This window comes from Barbus barbus (genome assembly GCF_936440315.1).
Source record: "Barbus barbus genome assembly, chromosome: 26".
NCBI classification, from domain to species: Eukaryota; Metazoa; Chordata; class Actinopteri; order Cypriniformes; family Cyprinidae; genus Barbus; species Barbus barbus.
This window is the reverse complement of record NC_136754.1, coordinates 21,000,556-21,020,317: the sequence shown is the minus strand read 5'-3', so window position 1 is coordinate 21,020,317 and position 19,762 is coordinate 21,000,556. Positions and strand designations below refer to the sequence as shown.

At 39.2% G+C, this 19,762-nt stretch overlaps 1 protein-coding gene across 2 annotated transcripts in view; it reads right to left on the bottom strand.

Moving 5' to 3' along the window:
• The window catches only part of LOC306846615 (receptor-type tyrosine-protein phosphatase F), a 125,258-nt gene that overhangs the window by 12,745 nt on the left and 92,751 nt on the right, over positions 1 to 19,762 (bottom strand). For both annotated transcript variants that reach the window (XM_079380097.1, XM_079380098.1), the window contains 5 exons: positions 16,698 to 16,858; positions 12,543 to 12,655; positions 9,209 to 9,306; positions 1,590 to 1,713; positions 1,276 to 1,451 (listed from right to left, as the gene is read on the bottom strand). In XM_079380097.1, coding sequence (XP_079236223.1) covers positions 1,276 to 1,451; positions 1,590 to 1,713; positions 9,209 to 9,306; positions 12,543 to 12,655; positions 16,698 to 16,858 — 672 coding nt within the window. The remainder of the gene's footprint in view (positions 1 to 1,275; positions 1,452 to 1,589; positions 1,714 to 9,208; positions 9,307 to 12,542; positions 12,656 to 16,697; positions 16,859 to 19,762) is intronic.

The window sequence follows — 19,762 nt, the reverse complement described above, 5'->3', positions numbered from 1 at the left end:
GAGCCATTGTACTGTCATCCAACAAAAAGGATGGCAATGGTATTTTGTGTTTTATTTTATTACTATATTTTGTGAGGTTGGATAGGAACTCTACTACTGTACTACTATTTTGGAGGGAACCTCAGGGCATAGAGAATAGAGTTTTATGTACTCTGTACTTACGCTATCAAATCAACGCTTCTTTTTTTTCTTTAAGAAATTAATACCTTTATTTGGCTGGGACTTTCATAAAATGATGCCTTTAATATGAAAAAAAATCTTACATTACATGTAAATGCTGTTCTCCTAACCGTTGTTCATCAAAGAACCCCAAGTAATGGCTGTTGAAAATTCATCTCTGCCATCTCAGGGAAGAATTACATTTTACAGTATATCAAAACAGAAAACACATTTTAAATTGTAATAATATTTTACTACTAATAATTGTAATATTACTCTTTTTTCCCCCCTCAGAATTTTTAGCCTGTGAGCATAAATGGCTTTATTCAAACTTCAAACTTATTCATGACTTAATAATAATTAAAAAAAAAACTAAAAAAAAAACACCCAGTTGGCACGGCTAGCCTTGTGGGCAGTGCACTGACATACGGCACCATTGCACTACTGGCGTCTCGAGTTCGAATCCTGACTTTCATTCGAATCTTCCTACAGTACCTCTCTCCCACTTCACTTCCTGTCAGTTTTGATCTGTCCTATCGTAATAAAGGTGAAAATGCCAAAAATAAATCTAAAAAAACCAACAAAAAACCTTTACCTAAGTTCTGAATGGTAGTGTAATAAAACAACAACTAGGACTACAAAACAGAATCAAGATTTTTTTAAATAGATTTTTAAAAAAATATTTTTGATTTTCATTTTTTTTTAAGTTATTGTGAATATAGTGTGTGAACATTTTTTTGCAATGAATATTTCAAATGATGTAGTAAATACTATACATCATATATGAATGAACATTTCAAATTTAGTAAATATTCTAATTCATATATGAATTATAACTCATTCAATAATGTGATTTCAATACAATATTTAGTAGTATTAAATATTATAAATAAAAATGAATATTATATTAAAATAAAATAATACATTGATTAAAAATGAGGGAACTACTAAGTAAAAGTTAAATTGCATACAGTAACTATTAGTTTTGTACTAGTTTTGAACTTACTACTAGTAAGCTACTAAGTACTAGTACTAGTAATGAACTACTAGTACTAGTTTTGAACTTAGCTGATGCTTAATACTGTGTCTTAACTTTTCTATGCCCCTGGTACTCACCCTGGACTTCTCTTCCAGTCTGGTCATCATGACGATGGTACTGGCTCTCTGCTCCCAAACCATCCTCCAGAAGTCGCTCAGAGTCTCAGGCAGAGGGCCCTGTGTGGCAATGTAGGCATTCTGCTTACGGTAACCATCAATGTAGTTGGCATTGATGTAGTCGCTGCCTGGAACACCTATAGAGAGAGAGACAACAATTCACTGGTGCCCCTCTTATGCCACTGTTTGTGCTAACTGCATGCTTCCCCCTAAACATACACACATCTGTCACCATAATGAAATGTTAAAGGTCAACACATTTGTTTGACTTTTACCGTCCACGGGGGTGAGAACAACTCTCGAGTGGTCGTAAGCAATAACGTTGGCATAACGGTTCTTTGGCTTGTTGACCTCCAAGTTGGAGTTCTCCCATGTGAACTGCTGGCCTGGATCAATGGACTGCAGGGGAAAGATGAGAGGACAAAGAGAAGAAGGGGAGAGAGAGAAATCTGTTTAGTCTTTTGAGGCACCTTGTTTGAAGCTTGATACCACAGAGTGCCGCAGGGGTAAATTTGAACTAGCATCACTTCAGCAAGAGAGGCTTTGTTTCTATAGTAACCCGACGTTTTGAACAGAGACCCACAAGAACCAGAGCTGACTTTGCTACCAGGGGTTGTTAGAACTGATGGGCTGGCAAAGCTCAAGAGTGGTAATTTGAATCCCTTTGTGGGTATTTTGCAGTTCTGTTCCCTTACTAGTGATCATCTGCCCTGTAATAACAGCAAGTTCATCTACTGAATTATCACAGCCAACCAACAGATGGCTTAGTGCACACTGACACCATAATTCAAACATGATCACTGTAGGGGGCTCCGATAATAGTACCACTGACTCGGTATGTCTATACCTGAGCTCATCGGGGCATATGACTTTGATGCTAAAGATTACGCTGAGAGGAGGGATCGTTCAGATGCTCAGCCCGGACTAATGGATTACTGGTGTCCATGTGGACTTCATGCCTGCACTTGATTTTGTGCCTGCTGACAGGAGCAGAGAGGGAACAGCAATGGCTGAGGAATAGCAGACCCAACAGAGAGAGTGTGAATTTATGGAGACAGACAGGAAGCTCTAAAGAGAGAGGACAGATGAACACATCTGGAGGAAAAGTCTGCATATATCACTGGCTGCTCGCATGAGGTGATGCCCTGAATGGGTAACAGATGTTCCAGGCGAGGCTTTTTTAATACAGGTCAGTTGTCTGCAATGTACAAATGTTTGAGGGGTCATGCCAAGTTACAGCCATTAAAATTTATTATTAGAGACATTCTATATACACAGTCATGGCCAAAAATATCGGCACCCTTGTAATTCTGTCAGAAAATGCAACACTTCTCTCAGAAAACTGTTCCAGTTGCAAATGTTTTGGTGTTCACGTGCTTATTGTTTTTGTTTGCACTGCAACATCACAAAAAAAACAGAGAAGAAAGTCAAACTTGATAAAATTTCACACAGAACTCAAAAATGGATTGGACAAAATGATTGGCACCTTGTCAAAACTGTAAGAAATAATTGCTTTTCAAGCATGTGATGCTCCTGTAATTTGTATTTAGACACACCTGTGGCAAGTAACAGGTGTGGGCAATACAGTAATCACACTTGCAACCAGTTAAAATAGAGAAAAGTTGACTCAACCTTTGTGTTGTCTGTCACACTGACTACGTTTACATGGACATCAGTAATCTAATTATTTACCTTATTCTGAATAAGACAATATTATGATTAAGGTGTTTACATGAGTTGCTTTTAGAATAATCCTTTCATGTTCCCGTTTTACCTGTTATAGTACATAGATGGATTAATGGCATTCATTATTACGTTATAACGGCTTGTCTGTTACAAAGTCATCACACGACACCATCCGACGTACCCTCCAGAATTTCACTTATAAACATAGTTTGTCTTCGTGATGATGCCATACACAGTTTTGGGTGTTTCATTTTTAATATTACGAAAGCTTCAAGTGCAGTTAATTATTTGTACGTGCATACAGAAGATGGCGGCGTTGAAGTCGTTGAAGTTGGGGAAGTCGTGGCCTAATGGTTAGAGAGTCGGACTCGTAATCGAAAGGTTGCGGGTTCGAGTCCCCGGCCGGCAGGTATTGTAGGTGGGGGGAGTGAATGTACAGCGCTCTCTCCACCCTCAATACCATGACTGAGGTGCCCTTGAGCAAGGCACCGAACCCCCAATTGCTCCCCGGGCGCCGCAGCATGGCTGCCCACTGCTCCGGGTGTGTGTTCACGGTGTGTGTGTGTGTGTGCATTTGTTCACTACTCACTGCTGTGTGTGTGCACTTGGATGGGTTAAACGCAGAGCACCAATTTCGAGTATGGGTCACCATACTTGACAATACGTCACGACTTTACTTACTTTACTTTACTTGAAGCTCTTTTATTTGCCGTCAATCGGTTGACCACTGCCGTGTGTGCGTCCTGACGCAAAATGCGGCGAAAAGTCCTACACGACGGTAATAGTTTGATTAAGGTGTGTACATGTCTGTACTGGACTTCAATAATGCGATTAAATTAGGAATACTCCACGTCTTAATTCGATTTGTTTACACATCGATTATGACTTTAGCCGGATTAAGGTAATCAAAAAACTTTGTTTACATGGTAGATGCTTAATAGTATTGTCTTAATCGTATTAAAATCGGAGTATTGATGTCCATGTAAACGTAGTCACTGAGCATGGAGAAAAGAAAGAAGTGTAAAGAGTTGTCTGTGGATTTGAGAGAAAAAATTGTGGAAAAACATGTACAATCTCAAGGCTACAATTCCATCTCCAGAGATCTTAATGTTCCAGTGTCCACTGTGCACAATATAATCAAAAGGGTTTACAGTCCATGGCACTGTAGCGAACCCCTTGGACGTGGACGGAAGAACCCCGATTAACTTCCAAACAAATTCAACCTGATCTGCAGACACAAAGTACAACAGTGCTATCCGTCGCCATCTGAATGAAAAGGGACGCTATAGTAGAAGACCCAGGAGGACACCACTGCTGACAAAAAGTCATAAAAAAGCAAGACTGAAGTTTGCCAAAACTTATGTGACAAAACCACAATCCTTCTGGGAGAACGTACTGTGGACAGATGAGACAAAAGTAGAGCTTTTTGGTAAAGGACATCATGGCACTGTTTACAGAAAAAGAAATGAGGCCTTCAAAGAAATGAACGCAGTCCCTACAGTCAAACATGGTGGAGGTTCAAAGATGTTTTGGGGTTGCTTTGCTGCTTCTGGCACTGGATGCCTTGACTGCGTGAACGGTTTCATGAAATCTGATGATTACCAAAGAATTTTGGGGTGCAACGTAGTGGCCAGTGTCACAAAGCTGTGTCTCCACCAGAGGTCATGGGTCTTCCAGCAGGACAATGACCCGAAACACACTTCAAAAAGCACTCAGAAATGGTTACAAACAAAGCGCTGGAGAGTTCTGAAATGGCCAGCAATGAGTCCAGATCTGAATCCCATAGAACACCTGTGGAGAGATCTCAAAACAGCAGTTGGGAGAAGGCATCCTTCACATCTGAATGACCTGGAGCAGTTTGTAAAAGAAGAGTGGTCCAAAATTCCAGTAGAGAGGTTTAAGAAACTCAGTCATGGTTACAGGAAGCGACTGATTTCAGTTATTTTTTCCAAAGGGGGTGCAAACAAATATTAAATTAAGGGTGCCAATAATTTTGTCCAGTGGATTTTTGGGTTCTGTGTGGAATTGTACCAGTTTTTTGTGTTGTTCCAATGCAAAAAAAAAAAACAAAAAAAACATGAGTACCAAAACATTTGCAACTGCAACAATTTTCTGAGAGAAGGGTTGCATTTTCTGACAGAAACCGATGGTCCCCAGCCAACCTGACAGAGTTTGAGGTGATCTAAAGAAAAGAATGGAAAAAACAAAATACAAAGCAAAAACAAAAACAAATGCAGATGTGCAAAGCTTGTTGCATCATACCCAAAAAGACATGAGGCTGTAATTGTTGCCAAAGTGCTTTAAGTTTTGACCTAAGGGTATGAAGACTTATGCAATGTCATTTTTTTCAGTGTTTCCTTTTTAATAAATTTGCAAAGTTGTGATAAATCCGGTTTTTGCCTTGTCATTATGGTGAGTGGGGTGTTGAGTTATGGGGGAAAAAAGTAATTTAAAGCAGTTTAACATAATGCAACAAAATGTGAAAAAATTGAAGGGGTATGAAGACTTTCTATAGGCACTGTGTATAATATATATATATATATATATATATATATATATATATATATATATGTGTGTGTGTGTGTGTGTGTGTGTGTAAAGCAAATGGGATAAATAATGGTTGATTTAATAAACTATTGTTGTTAATGTTGCAAACATTTAACAGTCATCAAACTGCATCTACAGTTGGATATCTATGGTGAAAAATAAATACATCACTAAACCTTTATCAAGTAATTTGTGGCTGATTGATGGCACAACAATCCATTGCTGTCATTGCACTTATCAGAATAATAATATAAACACTAGAACTTGGATAAAAATTCTAATTGTATCTACACACTAATGTCTACAGCGGTAACAACAACAAACAGATAAATAAATTTACATTTTCATTTAATCATTTATTTAGCAGACAGATTTATCCAAAGTGACTTTAGGGTAATAGAAGCAATCAAAACAACAAAAGACCAACAATATATAAGTGCTGGGACAATTCTCAGTTACTCTAACGCAGTACACATAGTGAGCTGTTTCTTTTAAAATAATATATAAAAAACAATAAAACGTAGATAGAAAAGAGATAGAATAGATTGAACTACTGTTAGAGGGTCAGTTGTTATTATTTTATAATAATTAAAAAGAAAACAAGTAGATAGAATAGAAAAAGAATAGAGAATGCTACTGTTCATTAATAATTCATTCATCATTCGATGTAAAGACCATCGACTCTACCGTGCGACTCCATCGGCCTAGGACACCGGCAAAGGATATTAGTATCGCTTTTTATTTTATTTATTTTTTTCCTTTATATGTTTACTATTGAAATGTTGTTGTTGTATGCATTTGTCAATTTTATTTAATTTCTGTATTTTCTTAAATGGGTGTGTATAGAGTATTTACAGAGTGTTAACTTTTAGTTTTAGCTACTTTTTCTTATTTGTAAGTCGCTTTGGATAAAAGCGTCTGCTAAATGACAAAGTAAAACGTAAGTAAGGATGTTTAGAATTTAAAATAAAGGGAAGAATTGACTTATCTGCTCACACTTTCTTCCTCTATTGTTTTTACATTCCAAATTCACAGCTATAACAGAAGTCACAAAAGGGAAGCAGAAAATGTACAACTCGCATATAAAAAGGTTGAGACAGAACTGGTATTAATAATAATATAAAGTTGAAGTTATTGTGGCTCCAGTGAAGCAATGATGCTAGAAACACCAAGAAGTCATGTGTTTAATACCCAGGGAGCACACATACTGATACATATACACCTATACAGGTAAGTCACTGTGGATGAAAGCATCAGACAAATGAATAAAATGTAAATTTTCAGCAAAAAATTAAAGATGCACTCTGCATGGAGCTGGATACTGGATACCTCATTCTGACTTCAGAGGATTACTCAAGGGGCTAGAGGTGGGGTGGCACTCTCTCCCTTTCCTTCTCAAGTCACAGGTCTCCACGGCTCAAATGACACCGGGCCGTATCAGAGCATTGATCGACGGCAATATGCAGCAGCTTGCTCGGCCAGTCAATAATGTCACAGAGTCTCTTGTTATTCAACATCGATCTGCCTGCTCTGGACAAGGCTTCGGTTGACTCAGTGTTCATCAACCTCCGCATCTTTCACTTGTTTTGGGATAACATCAGCCTCCTCGGATCCTTTCAAACTTAAGTGCTTGCTTTCGATGCCTTCTTAAGAGCCTTAAACTGCCATAAAACACTCTTCAAAACATAACTGGTTTTTAAATGTCCACATATGAACTAATACCCAAAAGTAAACAGCAACTTAGCGCTCAATATAAATAAACTGCCACATCTGACGTGCTAAGTGTTTCTCTGCCAGTTTATTGGCAAGCATCTTGGAGGAACATTTACTTTGCCGTAAGCTTTCGCACGCAAGTACAGGTAATGTGTGAATAAGACAGCTGGAATGCTGACTGGCAGTGCTCGGCAAACAAGGGGAACAAATATGAGCTGTCACTACATGAGATGACAAGCTTGAGAGATGCGGATAATGATAGTGGTGGGAGGTGAGCACAGGCTCCTATAAAAAGCTTCGGCTCTAGTGGGTTGACAAACATAAGCTCGTTACTGGTGAGAATCAGTGTCTGTTGGGAGTCTTAGCTATTGCTGTTGCCACCAGTCAAGTTGAGGAGTGATCTACTGAGCACGTTAAAAGCCGAGGAATATTTTTTGGACAACACTCAATTCAAATTTTGGTTCATGTTTTTATACAGTGTAAATCTCAAAAATAACTGACTGTTCAGTTATATTAGTGTGAATATCTGGGTGTCATACTGGTTTTCTGTAGAGGAAAGGGCAGTGGGAAGTTGAGTATCTTTGGCAGAAATAAGCATGCAAAACAATGAAACTGAGCAACGGATGCATCAAACAGAGCACAGAGCCAAGAAACGTGCTGGTGCCCCACTGCCTTGCTCATGCTGGCTGGACTCGGCTGCTCCCATTGGCCCAAGCGGAACCATCTGTCCCCTTGAGAGGGGGCCTTCCTTGACAGGAGGACATGACATCACGACATGCCAAGAGCAGGTTGTGAGCACCGTCTGAATATGGAGGGTTTGTGTGGTAAAAACCACAAACACATCGGAGGGAGGAGAGATTTGTCACATATGGTTGCTGAAACAGCTCGACCCATCTCTCAAAGTGTCACTAAACGTCTGTAGAGAGGAATGAATAAAAGGAGATCTATAAACAGACAAAATCTTTGTCATGTTTTATGTATTTTTGTTTTCCACAGACACGTGTAATTACAGAAAAGAGGGTTTCGTTGGTTGGAGTGAAGATTTAATTGCAGTTTTACTATAAATACAACTGTGATTAAAAAAATGAGACCGAAGTGATACAAGAAGAACAAAGGAATAAATGAAAGAAAGAGACATGTGGGATGCTTGCAAATTGTCAACTTAAACTTGTTAACATCTCTAATGGGTCTCTTGCAATAGTTAAGCCAAATCTACGAATGCATCCCCACCAAGTGTTTGTCACAACTGACTGGGCCAACAGCGTCTGATCTTTTAATTAAATAATTCCACACCTTTAGGGTGACGACTGAAAGTCAAGTTAAATATCGCTCTCAGGTTTAACAGGCTTTTTTAACAACATCAGGAAGAAGTAACAAGGCCTTTGTTTATATTGAAGATTTCCAGAGAGAGATCATGGGGAAATTAACATCTGCCTATTTGGGAAAGGTAAGCGTGAGCAGCTGTCATAACACCGGATGTGGGTGCTCTGAGTGTTAATGGCAGGAGAATCTATTAGACATCACCAAAGTGAGAAAAGTATGTGAGAAAATGGTTCAAAAGACAGACAAGACACAACAATCAAACAAAAGAAACAAAATTTAAATACCAAATAAGGCCAAAGAATGGACCCCCCTATAGTTTTGTTGAGTTTCTGCAGAGAATGAACCCTTAAAGGAAAGCGTGTAGCCATGGTTTCTGAACCATGCTCCTTCAGGAACATGGTTTCATGCTCCTGAAGGACCACCTTCAAGCAGACTTCAGTTCCAACCCTGCTCCAACACAACTGAATGTTATTTTCAAGTAACCCTGAACATCTTGATTGTGTGAATGTCACGGAAGCTTAACCTCTGGTCCTCCAGAAGCAGGAATAGCAACCCCTGTCCTAGAGAATGTGTAACTGTAATTAATCCAGCTGCACCAGTTGAATAAGTTTAGCTATTGTCCTACCTCATACTCCTGGGAAAATCGGAGGGCATCATTGGCCTTGAGTCGCTCAATGTGGTCTGCTAGCTCGCAGACAGAAATAGGAGGATGTTCCCTCATTCCTAAAAGAGAAAATAAGACAACGAAAAGTGGTGAGCACATCACACCTGATGCATTGTACCGTTACAGCAGGGAGCGAGTCTGTCAGTTTTGAGTTGAGGAGGGCACGATATAAAGAGGTTCTTCTTGCACCTTGATGTGACATGATCCCTCTGCGAGATTTGTGCTGACATATGTTGTGCCTGCTTATGTCTATCCCCCAAACAAGCTCTCGATTTCTTGTCTGGGGGGTCATCTTAGTGCCAAAAAATATTTTCCTGCCACTGTCAGCGCCTGTGAATGTATCAAGGCTACATGCTCAGCTGGAACTGAGGAAATGTTCAGCCTGTGTGTTGTTTGATGAGGAAAGCAGGGGGGTTCGTAATAGAGAGGATCTGACATTAGGATTCCAGTGGTTGAGGATGAATGAGCAGGACTGAGATGCTTAATGGGATATGGTTGGGTATGATTCCCCATTATGAGTTCATTATGCCCACAGTGAGCTCAGTAATGTCTGGATGAGCCCCCTGCCAGCTACTTCATGCAACCGCTACTGCGAGACAGTGGGCGGCAGGATCATGGGGCCACTCTCTTAATCAACCACACCGACGTGATGCCAAAAACTGGTCTGGTCTAGATTGCTGACACATTTTACATTTCTTTGGTGGAATATACAATGCAATACTTATGAGCTATATTTGTGACTTTTCACACATTTTATCTGAAGTGAAAAGACAGAAGAAAGGTTTTACAGCACAGGTAAGGATATTGTGCATGTAAATGCTCAAGAGTACATGTTAATTTAAAGTGTCAGTGGTGAAAATTGTGAAGTAGATGAATGAACACATCCAGTCACCTTGTGGAACCTTGGGTACAGTATGTGATAAAGCAACATTAAACAAGGACAAAACCATGAAAATAATTTATGGCTATTAAACAATTTAACCATAACTTTCTAACTGAGTATCACTGAATACTGTATCCTGAGCCATTAGTAAATAAATATCCTACTCATTTTATATACTGTTGTTTTAGTTTGTAGCAGAAAAGTAGTACACGTATTTCATATATTCAGACACATGCCATCATATTTTATATAACAAAAATAGCATTTTCCATTAACATATAATTACCACTGTTTTCTAGCACACAAATAAGACAAATGAGACGCATAGTACTCTGTATATTTAGAGGCTAATAGCACAATAAGCTGCACCATGAGCACATTAAGTGAATACAGCACAGGCTACATCCATGTTAAACAGCAAGTTAATTAGGCAGCGAAGAGCTACAACCCAGCATGCAAAGCAGGGAAAGGCAGATTACATGATGTCTGGAATTGAAATGAACATCCAAGGTCATTCAAGTGAAAATATAACCAGAAACGTATGGTTAAGGGTCTGGAAACATAACCTTACTGCTACATTCAAGACAATGGCAGGAAATAAAGTTAGAATAGGGCATGTGTGTGCTATACATAACACATTCTTGCAATTAATGCAGGCACAACACAAGCTATTCCTGCCTCAGATTTGGGTGTTTATTAAGTGTTTATGCATTACAAGAGAATTCTGTCATTTTCCTTTTCTTTTTTTCCTGAAACATCATAAACAGGATACCGCAATATAATTTTCATCACATCTCAGTTAAAGTTTTTTTTCTTGCACTTTTAGAACGCTACGTTTTTTTATCCAAATTTTATTTTTTTATCCAACTGTTGATAATATTAGCAAAACTGCTGGTCGTAATAAAAATGAAATTGCAACTGAGGGACAGTCATAAATTATTAATTATTTTCACACAATAAAGATTAAAATGTCTTATGTATAGTTAACCCCTTTTTTAAATTCAGTTTTATAAGTGCAATAATTATTAATATATTTATGCTGGATTTTCATATTTTAATCTTGACTTAAGTCATAAAAAAAGCCAAAATAAAGGAAGGCATAATAAAAAAAGTTTACAAGACCAATAACCAAAAGAAGAAAAATTTTATAATAAAAAATAACCCCAAGGCAAATAAGTCCCTGTAGCTGAAAAAAACCCTATATTAATATACAGTCACATAATTTGTACTCATAAACAACACAAAAACAACTCAATCCAGTGTTTCAAAAATTAATCAAATGCTGAAATGTGAAGTGAGCTTGTCGCCACTCTGCTGTCATATGAAAACCGCTGGCTGTGGCAGCGGGGATTCACGTTAAGAGAGCTGTATGGCTGTTTTGCCTGTGGTAATTATGTGCTCTTCAGGACTGAAAGGGTCTGTAATAACCTGGCTCGACTGCCACCACTCAGCTATTAGAGGAGAGAGAGGCAGGCCTGACATTTTCTCTTAGCGTCACAGATCTGCCTCTCACTCACCTTGGGAATCGAAAGCAGGAAGGCTAATTAACAAAGAGGGGTTGAAAGAGTGCAAGAGGCCTTTGTGTGAATTGAGTCCATATAAGACACTCCAAGGAGATGAGACAGTAAATGGAGGAACTATAACGAACAGCTGAATTCAGAGCAACTGATACTATTACAAATAGTAATAAGAAATATTGTGCTTCATTACACTTTACTACAGCTACTGCTTATTTAGTATAGTCACAGTAAACAGTCATAAAACAGTACATTTGTTTTCAAATGAAAACACCTTACACTGTTCTAAAACTTCATTTTAAAAATGAAATAGCTATATTACAATAAAATATATTTATTAAAAATAAAATAAAATAAAATAAAATAAATAATAACCAACCAACCACATAACAGCATTTCGGTAGAGCAGTTTATATCTGGTTTTCAGATTCAGTGTTATGACTGAAAGTGCCTCCTCTCTCATGTGCTCTGTTTTTACGGCCGTTGTGGGTGGGCTGTGAAGATTGGAAGATATGTACGGCAGTAATAGATCATTCTGATTACAAAGATGAGCTGTCACTTCAGTCGCTGTGTGCCTGCATGTGCGCATACACATCCTGTTTATGCTAAATGACATTCGGTGGCAAATGCTGACGCGTGTTTATGTACAGAAAAAGTAGTATCAGTGTTACCGAACAAGATACAGATGATATAGTACAATGGTTGACGTGCATGCATTGAGTATGTAAGGAAGAGGCACAATTTGTCTTTGCGCATTGTGCATATGGTGATAAGCTCAAATATCACACACACTGAGTCACAGGAAAAGTGTGTGTGTGCATGTAGTGGAGAACACATGGGGCTCTGGCAGATTGGTAGTGTGTGGCTACAGTACATATGGTGTATGGTGTGTTACCTGGTGTCTGGTAGTTGAGTCTCCTCATTTCTACAGGATCAGACGAGTTGGCCAGAAGACAATCCTTCACACCACTAGAGTGATCATCTTTCGGTAGGGGGGACGCCCTCTTCCTGTAAGAGCAAAATGGAGTCAGCGTGAGTGCTTCTGTTGACACATTCAAACCACGTTAGACCCAACAACAGAGAAGGCCAACAGATTCGAAAGGTTTGAAATGGACAACAAAAAATTAAAGATAAATGATTAAGAGTTTTAAGGGATGGGACAGTGAAATGTGGACATAGCATCTCCATAACCAATTAACATCTATTATACACCTATGTGTTGGAGACTCAATACATGATTTACGAGAGAGAATTTGATTGGACAAAATATTTAGTCCATTATATTATATAATACAATTGAAAAGTCTGGGGTCAGTCTCTCTCTCTCTCTCTCTCTCTCTCTCTCTTTTTAAATAAATTAATCATTTTAGTCATCAAGGATGTATTAGACTGATTAAAAGTAACAATAATTCCCATGTTCCAAAGATTGTTTCTTCCAGAAATCCAGAAAAAAACACCAGTTTCCACAAAATATTAAGCAGCACAACTGTTTTCAACATTGATGATAATAATAAACCTTTCTTGAGCACTAGATCAGCATATTAGAATGATTTCTGAAGGATCGTGTGAAGACTGAAGACTGGAGTAATGGCTTATGAAAATTTAGCTTTGCCATCACATGAATAAATTAAAAACATAATGCATAAATGTTGTTTTTGTCAACTTTCAGGAGTATACTCAAGCCTACAGATGACCTCAAAACTAATAGAAGTCGACTACAAGCAACAGAACTCCAAATTTGTTTTCATGGGGTCTTAAAGACAACAAATTAATCAGTCTAAAAAGCACGAGCTTCATTTCCTGTTAAAGCCTCACTGCTTTTAGAGCACATTAGGAATTCCCTTTGGGATACAAAGGGGTCAAAGTGATCCGAAATAAAAGCCAAATAGTGTGTTTGTTCAGCGCTTCACTCAATTCTGTTAGCAAGCTCACTAAATATTCAGGGTGCAACGCTCCTTGTTTGTGGGGAAAACAAGGCGACTAGGTAATTAGCACATCAGCTGGATGGCACAACACCGGTAATTACGCCACTGTAGCACCTGCACTCCCGAGTGCGCTCTTCCTGCAGGTAAAGCTGTCGTGCGCACACACACACACACAGACGCAAAACATCTGTCAGTGGAAGCCCATCCTCAGACACACGGACACAAATCCCTAACGAAAATGGGAGAGCCAACTGCACAGGAAATTTCACATCTCACTGCACTCAATTTGTAAGGTTCTGAGCACAGTTTTCTAGCTTTCATAAAGCCCGAAGAGCTCAAATGAGGCTGACACCAGCGAGGCGTGCTGCACCGAAGGGTTTACAGCATATGCCGTTTAACAGAGCTGGCCGTACCGCTTCGCTAATCACTAGAGCGCTGGACACGTAGACCCTCGCCGCTATAGTAAGTACAGTAAGTCTCAGCACGCTTCAATTATTCAGTTTGGAGTTAATACATATACACCAGAGGCTAAAAGGATCCATTTGTACTGGGGTCAGAATAAAACGCAGAGATAAAAATAACAGAAAATGGGGATTTTGCTCCGTGAGAGAGAGAGTGTATGTGCATGAGAGAGGAATTTCATACATTAGCCAGTAAGAAGAAAGGGGAAAAAAATGAAACAGAACAGTTCGGTGGAGGGAAATGTCAGCTTTGAAGACAAGAACATTGCTGTTTCGGCAGCCGCCGGGCTGGCATTTCCTTTACAATGGGCCATTCAGGGCTCAGGTGAGACAGCGGAAAGGCTGACTGCACACACGTCTGAGTGACCTTCAGGAGGAGGTGAAGGATCAACACGAACAGAATCAACACAGCACGGCAAAAAACCCAAACATCTCCAAAAATAAAAACATCACGATCACAACAGCAAGCATGCACCACTGTAATGACGTAAACCTAAAGGACTGGAGCTTTTCAAGGACAGCAGGGTGTGAGGGTGAACTACTGTCAATCTCTATTCAGAAAGGCAATTTCAGCCAACACCTTGTTTTGGATGAACCGAACGGATAGTCATTCAAAACAACATGCTAATGAACAGTAATGTGTGCGGCCACACCTGCAGACCCCGCAGCCTGTGAAGAGTGAAACAGATGACACTTCTGAAATGAAAACTGTCACAGAAAGACACCTGGCCATGATCTGAAGGTACCTACCTCTCCTGTTTGCTGCATTTGTATGGAGCGGAGGAAGGAAGAGACACTTGATTAGAGGCTGTCAGACACCCAGAGACCCAACAGAGTTGTGCGGCTAACCTTGCGTTTCAAAAACGTCTTGCAGAAATCTGACTTTGCGTTTGAAGACAGTAAATTAAAAAAAGGAAATGAATGGGTACTAATATAAAATGACTGACTGACACAACCCTAGCCTTTGCTTCAGCTAATGAATATTAAGTAGGTGATTCAACATCTTTTCTGCCCACATTCAGGGACATAGTAAAAAAAAAAGTGCTGAAAACTCAGTTTGGGCTGAGCTAGGGCTGCACGATATTGGAAATAATTCACATTGCGATATTTAGTTTTTCTGCTATATATATTGCGATATGAAAACAAAATTATAAATCACCAGATGACTTGAATAGCTCTATTTGGAATAAAATAATCGATGATTGGGTGATTTTATAGGTGAGTAAATGAGCATTGACGATAAACTAATTATAAACATAGATAAATATAATAGAACAAAGATACAAATTAAATAAAGTGGTTTATATTTTTCATGTAAATCTAACAGTATTTTAATAATCAAATGTAAAATACTGCATAGTCTTCACTGTATAAACTAAATCTAATAAATCTGTTACAAAAGTGATTTTCAGAAAGGCGACCAAAACGCCTGTTAGCAACAAACAATACAATACAGCTACCTGTGACCTCCAGTGACAACATGACTGTCAGTGTAAACAGGAGAGAGAAAATTAAGGCCAGTTATCAGTTCTGCAGGCGTACAATAGCAGAGCTACTCGCTGGACTATCTGGCTCGCAGTGGTGGGCAGTGGAAGATGACAGCTTTTAGAATAGCATCAGCAGGGTGTGGCAGTGCAGCCACATAACCGCTCGCCTGCCGAGACCGAAAGCTGACGCTGCCGTTTCGCTGCTGCATCTTCGCTTGGGAACGGCTTCAATTTGAGTCACTGCAAAGCTAAAAGACTCCTGTAACATCAGGGGGGCTGAAATGGTGGATTTGTGTTGAACGCTGAGAAAATCAGAGCAAAACAAATGCAAGGTTTGCTCTGAAGTAAGGGATTTTACAAAGACGGGCTGGAGGGAGTATTAGTCAGTACTGTATCAGCGTTGTGAATGGGACCACCGGGTCACGCTGCAAGCTACATGTCTGCCTTATTCTGAGTCAAGATGTCATTATGAATAATGTCCTCCTTTTTTCTCTCTCTGTGGAAAAGCTAGCTAAAATTAGCCACATCTTGTTCCATGTACAAAGCAGCACTGAATTCAGAGTCACGCCGACGATGATGTGTAGGGGTGTATTTCATCTAAAACGAGACCTTCAAAGAGGCTAATATTTGTATTACCATCAAATCTAGTAAACTCTGAGAGAGATGCTCTCAGAAAACAAAGTGGGCACACTTCACACCCCAATCAATAAAATGGAAAACTAGGGCTGCCAGTTATTAGAACATAGACATAATTACATGAAATTCTGATTTATTAATCACTACTAATTGAGAAACTCCCCAAATGAACATCATGCAAAAGACATTCAAACACAAATTAAGTACCATATTATAAGGAACGAGACATATTTCATAAAGTAATTTTTACTGTTGTTTAGCAAACCTTTGTGTGTGAAATCCAGTCATTGCAATAGGAATTTTACGCGAGGGAAAAAAAGTTTCCCCAAAGATTTCGCAACAGGTTCAAGGTAATTTGCAGCGTTGACCAAAAGAAAGCTGCTTGGTTTGAAAGTGGCATATGAGCTGTGTGTCATATATCCCTATACCATTGAAAAATAATACATCTTTTGCAATGGCAACTCTGTTGAATGTAAGGCTACAGTGCACCTGTAATGATTACTGCTGCTGGCAGAAAGGAGTGATGAAAACTCTTGCTCACCTCTTGAAGAGCAGGATGGCGATGACTATGATGACAATGAGCACTACTGCAAGAACGGGGCCCATAACCCAAAGCATCTCAGGCTGTTCCACACTGGGCTGCATAACGTGTTTATCCTGCACGATGATGGGGTCCGAGTATGGGCTGGCCGAGAAGGTCCGCTACAGAGAGAGAGAGTCTGAGTTAGTCCAAACATTTAAACAATTGTGTATATTATATTAATTATATTATGATGTTTTCAGTTTTGGAAATCACAATTTTAAGATTCCCCCATTTCAGGTTTTCCAGGAATGCTTTAACTTTAATTACTTGAATTAAAATAAAAATTCAAGACGGCACATAGCACACCCTCACATCTGTCTCCATTTCAGGTTAGGTTTCCCTTAACAAGGTTCCTCTTAACCCTCACCATACACACATTCACCTTTGATTAGCATAAGTCACATCTCTGAGTACATGTGACCATGTAGAGGAAGATGCACACACAAAAAAAGAGGAATTTGTGTGAGAAGAACATAGAGGGAGAGGACCTCTGCGCGTTCTCTCTCTCTCTCTCTCTCTCGCTCTTTCGCTGTGGCTTTGATAAATGGAAGCTGAGGAGAGGAATCATATCCTCTTCATTAGTGCTCAAACCATGGTGATAGTGAGCTGGCTGGAGGGAGGGAGGGAGTGACAGGAAGAAAAAAGAGCCAGTGTGAAGGGACATAAATGAGACATCTCCCCGCTGTGCCCTCTTCCATGCACGCGCCATGGGACAGGTTCGAATTTTGCCTCACAAACCGCCTGTGCAAAAAAAACAAGGAAAAAGAATAAAGGAAAGAAAGGAAGGTGAGGAAAGATGGGCCTGTCACTATTGCTCTCTTTTTCTGCGTTGGGAGAGGCCATCCACATGGACACTATTTCCCTGAGGGCCAAACTCCTTTGCCTTCCTTTCTTTCTCTAGCTCTCTTCCTCTCGCTTCATCCCGTCACACAGAGCGGGGCACCATAATCCGGCTCACTTGCTCAGCTCAGCTTGACACGTCTAAGAGCGCACAGATATTAATTGAAGAGATAAGCAGGATATTAGCTGGAGGAGAGTCATGAAGTCACGAAGACGTTGCGTTATCGTCACTGCTCATATGACAATCTCACTGTTAACGTGGTGCTTTATGTGAGAGCGGGTGGTTATGTGTGTGCGATGTACTGGAAATATACATTTCACTGCATAATTGTGGCTTTTCTTTATCAACCGTGCTGGAAAAAAAAACAGGTTAGCAGCTCAAGCTAGGTTTTAGAACTGATTTTGCAGGTTAAAAGTAGGCTACCAACTTTAACCGACTTGATTTACCATGTTCATTAGTTTTGTCAACTAACAGTCCATTTGATCAGTCCACCTAAACCATGTAAAACCAGCACCATCTTTTGTATACAGTCATGTAGGGCAGGATTTTGGACCAATGAGAGTTCTCTGTGGGCGGGGCTACACAGAAAGACAATTCAAAAACAGAAATCAAGTATCCAACAGAATGTCTTATTATTAGCTGATTGTCATGGTCAGTTAGGGCAACAATTTAGATGATTATGGAAGAGATTTCAAAGCTTCTTACAGCATCACGGCTGGTTAGGAGACTATGTTAAGCTGGTTTTACGAGGGTAAAGAAGATCATTTTCACCCTATCAGGGCAAATCTAAATCTAAATAAATAAGAAAATAAATAAATAAATGCAATTTCTAAATAAACTACAAACTGTTATTTTTCTCTCTTTTTGGTCATATTCTTCTGCTCTAGTTTCATACTCTGGTTTACTCTGCAGTGCTGTGAATATTATTGTTGATAAATTGCTCGTTATTTTCCTAATTTGCGAGTCGCTTTGGATAAAAGCTTCTGTTGAATGATGAATTATAAATGTTAAATGTACAATTAGCTGCATTACTGTATTACATTAATGAGAATGACATTTTTCACATTACAGTAATGAGAATTTGAACATAAATGCCAATTTTAATGGTCCTAAAATAGGCCTCTTTTTTTGTAATAAAACATGAGCTAGTAGTATCTTTCTGAGATTCAGCCATCAAAGGGATTCAAAAATCTTGTTTTTATTCTATTTCAATGCATTTTCTGCTGATGTTTTAGAGGTGAATGAAACGTCAGCATGTGTTAAAGGCAGTTAACGTCACTAATGTGTTTCGTATTTCCTACAGACAAGGAGAAAAAACACACAAGAAAGCTGAATACTAACTAACGCAAAATCCATTGAGCGGATAAGGATGGGCGTGCGTCCTCAGGCAGAAGAGGAACGGTTAACGACATCATCTCAGCGCTGGGGTCTCAGTGCGGGCATTCTGCTAATGTAAACACTTTATCTGGCAGAAACAGCTCGGCCGCCACAGGCCCTCCTTCCTAACTCCACCAGCCAGCTGACGCTCTCTCTTTCTCTCTTCCTCTTGGTTCTGTTTATTCCTTATGCTTCTTACTTTAAAGGTTCACTGTTCTCTAATGCGCCTTTTCCTCTCAACATCTCTCTTCTTTTTCAACCTGCCAAAGTGCTGTCTCTTGCTCCCGTTTAACGTAACATCTTGAGCTTGCTTGTCCGTACTTGTTTAAACAGATTCTGTTTACACATTCGATCTATCATCCGATTTCACACTCCTCTGGGCTTGTGTATGTGCCACGAGTGATGCGTGTACAGAGCTAATATTCATCGCTGAAGAAGAGCAGAAGATGACTCAAGCTTCAGAATGAGAAGCCTATTATCAACTCCTTATGCTAAATGAATAAATAAAAAAATCAAGCAAGTTCAGTTTCACATGCTAAAAGTTGATGCTGGATAAACATTATGGATACTTACTGGATGCTTATGTTTTCATTTGAAATAATACTTAGTATTTGTAATTATTGTTTTTTAAAATATATGAACTTTACACACACATACACACATATATATACAAAAACGTATATAATCTTATACAATCTTGAATATATTCATTATATTACTTATATTGGTAGTTTTTAATTTAGATTACTGAATAGGACTTAGTCACACTGTATTTTGTAAATTTAGTGATTCATTGGAAAATCAC